Genomic DNA, 4,631 nt, shown 5'->3' on the forward strand with positions numbered 1-4,631 from the left:
AACTATGAGGAAGCTGAACGCCTCCTCTTTCCTCAGCAGTGATCTGTGGCAGTCTGCCATCATGTTTGGCTGCTCACACTAAATGTGACTCACTGAAAAGTGCAGGATAAGCAGGTTAGTTTGCTGTGCTGTGATGGATTTAAAGTAAAGAACAGTGTGTGACTGATCCACCGTGGCTGTGGATTCATAGTCAAAGTTAGCTTACATCAAGTGTAGCAGAGATTCATTTGAACTTTAGTTGATGATGCTGAGATTCACTGACTGAATTCCACCTTCATACCAACTTTATACCATCTAGTAAACAGACAGAATAAACAGTGTACTGTCAGTGTAGAGAATGAAATCAGCCAGGACAACTCATGAAACATCTGCTCACATCTGGTTGAATTCAGTTTTGTACAAAGAGCATCAGGTCAGCTGATACCAGCCTGTACACTAAGGAAATCTTCTGGAGCTCTGAATAGAAATTATTGTAAGTCTGATTCTTTTCCCCACACTGAGACATTACAACCAGTTTTAAAGTTCCTCCACCTGCTGAATCCACTTTAACCACTGACTGTACACATTTTACTGTTTAGAGGCAAAGTCACCCTCTACAATGTAGCAACAGGAAATAGAAATATAGTTTTATTTTCTTTTGTTTTCTACTTATTCAAGCCAGGTATGATTCGAATAAAAAAAATAAAGTTTGTTTCCCATCTACAAACATTATTTTATTATTATGTTAATAAAGCACGAGGTTCAGTTAGCTTTGCACAAACGTCCTCCAAAGAGCTGTTTTTACTTTCTTACTCTGATTACATTTCAGAGCCTCTACTTTTTGACTTTTACTAGAGTAAAGAAGTGGAAACAGTTCTTTAGCTTTACTGGAGTATTTCTAATAGTAGTATTTGTAGTTGTACTTAAGTACTGAATGTCTGTACTTTGCCAACTCTCCTCATCTCCTGATGTGTTTACCTGTCCAAGCGTGCACAAGTGAGGGACCCTCACACTCATGTTTTTCAACCTTCACCTGCTTCTTATTACACTTAATGCTCTGGTCTGTGTTTGATGTGAGACTCACTTATATATTTTTATTGTTTTAATCCACAGCTCAGACTGTTCTGTTAAATTAAACCAATCGTTTCCTCCTCTTGCTGTCAGTGTGGTTACTGAACATGAACTCTGATCTCTGAGCAGCACACCCATATGGAAAAGATGTATATAAATCTTATAAAGTTTGTATCTGTCTTGTGTGAAACTTGTATGAAAAGCATACAAAAGTAAAAACAGATATAAGATCCCTTGAAAAATTATATAATGAAACTTGTATGTTTTAGATACTTACTAAAACAATATATGAAAGTAATGAGAAAGTGGCCACTTTCATGAGTAACCACATATAAGTTTTTACTATTTCTTTTCCATATGGGCAGACTGAATAGACTATGTGCACCTTAGCATATGCTACTTCCGGCGGGGAAACTCCTGTAGGAGTGCTTTGTTTCCGGTGTGATATTTGCATCTTTAAAAAGTCAACCAAATGAATGAATCAAGCGGCAATTTACATTTCTCAAGATGTCTTGGGCATTTGCCGAATAGATGATGTTGGTGGACTTGTCGATATTTTTCCCTCGCGCCTCAGAGCAAAAGAGAGAAGGGATTGAAATTTCTCAGTATAGAGTTCCCTCGTTTATCGCGGATGTTATGTTTTAAAAATAACCAGCGATAGGTGAAATCTGCGAAGAACCCAGCTTTATTTTTTTACAATTATTTTAGATGTTTTAAGGCTGTAAAACCCGTCACTACACACTTTATACACTTTTCTCAGACAGGCATGAACATCTTCACACTTTTCTCTCTTGTTCAAGTTCAAACCTTCATAAACAAAGAGAAAAGTCCATTATAGAATGAAACCAAAGATCAATACCTGTTTTGATCAAATATACTGTAGGTTTCAATAAACCTACAGTATATTTGTTTTTCTATGAATTATAGTGACAGATTTTAGAACTAATGAATTTAACTTTAAGATTAATTGCTTAATTTAAGCTTAATGCACCTTATAATCCGGTGTGCAGTATGGTTAAAAAATATATGGTAACGTCTACCTTCCTTTAGCATGTTCAGATGTCCGACTTTTTGGTTAGGATCTTCCTCTGCCTTTTGGGTGATACCGCAGAAGCTTTTGCCGGTGCAAAATGTTTCGTCGATATTGTTGTTTGTTGGGGAGAAAACTTACAAACATACAGTACAGCAGTCACACTGCTAGTGATCGATGTAGCGATTCTGTACTGTACAGGAGAGCACGGCACGGAGGAGATCGACATTGTGTTCTGCGTCCCTACAGCCAATCAGGACGCAGAACACAATGCACTTTTAAAAGAAACAAACAAAAACAAAAAGCATGCAAAATTGCACTAAAAGAATCTGCGAAACAGCGAGGCTGCAAAAGGTGAACCGCGTTATAGCGAGGGACCACTGTAATTATGAAGGTAAGTCACAACATACCCTTCGTAAATACTAACATATAGAGACCCTTACCCCCAATCACTCATGTATGTTTTTATATCCTGTGGCTTTTTTTCACGGTTTGTTGACATGCTGTGTAGGTGTGTTCTTGACTAGCTGATATCGACATAACGGGGGAAACATCTGGCTTTGACTATTGTTCACCTGTAGTTTGAATGCTGAACATTTGCCTGTTTAAATCATAAGAACTATACACTATACAGAGATGTGCTTCTGAATGTAGACGATGTGTCTTCTGATTTTGTAATGCAGTTTGATCTACACTCTTCAAACGTCAAAACTGATCATTTTGTTTATTTTATTTTTTTATGACACAGCCATGGTGAGTGTTCCCACCTTCTGCTCTTTGTAACCTAACGTGATCTTTCCGTTTTTGTATTTTGGACATGATTTTTGAGTCCACCTTCACGTACTCTACATCCAGTCTTAAAACAGGAAATTAGCATTTTCTCGTGCACAGGGTCTATAGTGATAGTTATGGCTACAGTGGCTAATTAGTCTGGCTGTAACCATCAGAGTTTAAGAAGCTGGGAGCGACACCGTGCCATACCTTAATTCTGGCTGCTGACACGCACTCAAATAAGGATCCTGCCATCTTAGACGTGGGTTTAAGAACCATTTCCCATAAATGCCAAATCATCTTTCCATTTAGTCATTGTTTTAGGTGAAGTGTCACTTACTTGACTATTCTGTTGGTCAAGCCCAAATACAGCAGATCTCTACAAGCAGATAAGTTTGTTCAACAGAGTATGTCTTATTAAGTGATGTATTGTGAATTTTCCAATATTGTCCTAACAAAAATTAGGACCCTTTTTTTCTGGACATTTGCCTGTTTAAATCATAAGAACTGTCACTATACAGAGATGTGCTTCTGAATGTGGACAATGTGTCTTCTGCATGCTTATGTTGAGTGATGTAAACAAACAATCGATCTACGGCACTTCAAACATCAAAATTGACCATTAGATTTTTTATGACACAGCCATGGTGAGTGTTCCCACAGTCTGCTCTTTGTAACCTAACGTAATCTTTCCGTTTTCGTATTTTGGACATGATTTTTGAGTCCACCTTCGCAGTAGCAATTGACTGCAAAATAAAGCTAGCGGAAATGTACAACCTTACATCCGGACTTAAAACAGGAAGTTACGATTTTCTTGTGCACAGGGTCTATTCCAGGTAACAAATTATTCTCATAAACAGCGGTAAACACACACCTGTGCTGTTTTTAGCGCGGAGAAGCGGAGCTCAGAGGGCTGAATGAGCTCGGCTCAGACCGGAAACAGCGCAGACACGAGGCTACGTTAGCATGGTTAGCTAGCTCGGCCATACCGGAAGTGTCCAATCTGTGACTACAAAGTCCACAGTCTGTTAGTCTGGTCTGTTTCTAACCTTCCCTCATACTTTTACTATTAAAGCCTCATCATTAAATCTGTATTTCCAACACTGTGTGAATTTCCATGACGTCAGAGGCCGAGCTGCACCTGACTAACACTTCCGTCACAGAGGACTGTCTGCGGAGCTGCTGCAGGTTAAACAGAGACTTTCTTACCGTTCATGAGGAGCAGGAACACCACCAGCGTCTTCATCCTCCTTTAAAAACAACTCAAACCGACACAAAGTCCCGTTAAATCCTCTGCTGACCCAACGAACCCACAGCTGGACACACCTGCAGCTCCAAACACGCCCACGCACAAAGTTTACTTTCTGTTTAACAGGAAGTCTCCGTGTGTCGCAGATATCAGATAATAAAATGTGAAGTAGATTTGAAATGAAACGTATAAATGCGGCACATGAACACAAACAGCTGGATCATTGTGGTCTGACAGGCCTGTTAAAGAAAGTCTGAGGCTCAGTGATGTTTGTGGGAATAGTTCATGGAGCTGTGATCACCTTCATGCAGGAAGTGAAATTATAAAAGTGTTTCTATTTAAAATATGCTTTATAAAAATGATTATTGTACTTATTATTATATTATATTATTATAATTCAAAGCTTTAGCCTTTATGTTGGTGAGAGATTTAAACACATCCTGTTAAAATCTGATTCATGTGGCAGTAACAAGATCTGCCACAGATTAATAATAACTAAATATTTATTAATTAGATACATAAACATAATGA

General features: G+C 38.4%; 1 protein-coding gene across 2 annotated transcripts in view; it reads right to left on the reverse strand.

Moving 5' to 3' along the window:
- LOC102294179 (matrix remodeling-associated protein 8) overlaps positions 1-4,378 on the reverse strand; it is a 13,799-nt gene extending 9,421 nt beyond the window's left edge. Inside the window, exon 1 of one of the 2 annotated variants that reach the window (XM_042217483.1) lies at positions 4,061-4,372. In XM_042217483.1, coding sequence (XP_042073417.1) covers positions 4,061-4,097 — 37 coding nt within the window. In that variant the 5' untranslated portion in view covers positions 4,098-4,372. Of the gene's footprint in view, positions 1-4,060 lie in introns of both variants that reach the window. The other variant, XM_042217484.1, reaches the window with a different exon arrangement.
- Positions 4,379-4,631: the final 253 nt, after the last annotated feature.

This window comes from Haplochromis burtoni, unplaced genomic scaffold (genome assembly GCF_018398535.1).
Source record: "Haplochromis burtoni strain Fernald_Lab_line unplaced genomic scaffold, NCSU_Asbu1 Contig_2051, whole genome shotgun sequence".
In the NCBI taxonomy this organism is placed as follows: Eukaryota; Metazoa; Chordata; class Actinopteri; order Cichliformes; family Cichlidae; genus Haplochromis; species Haplochromis burtoni.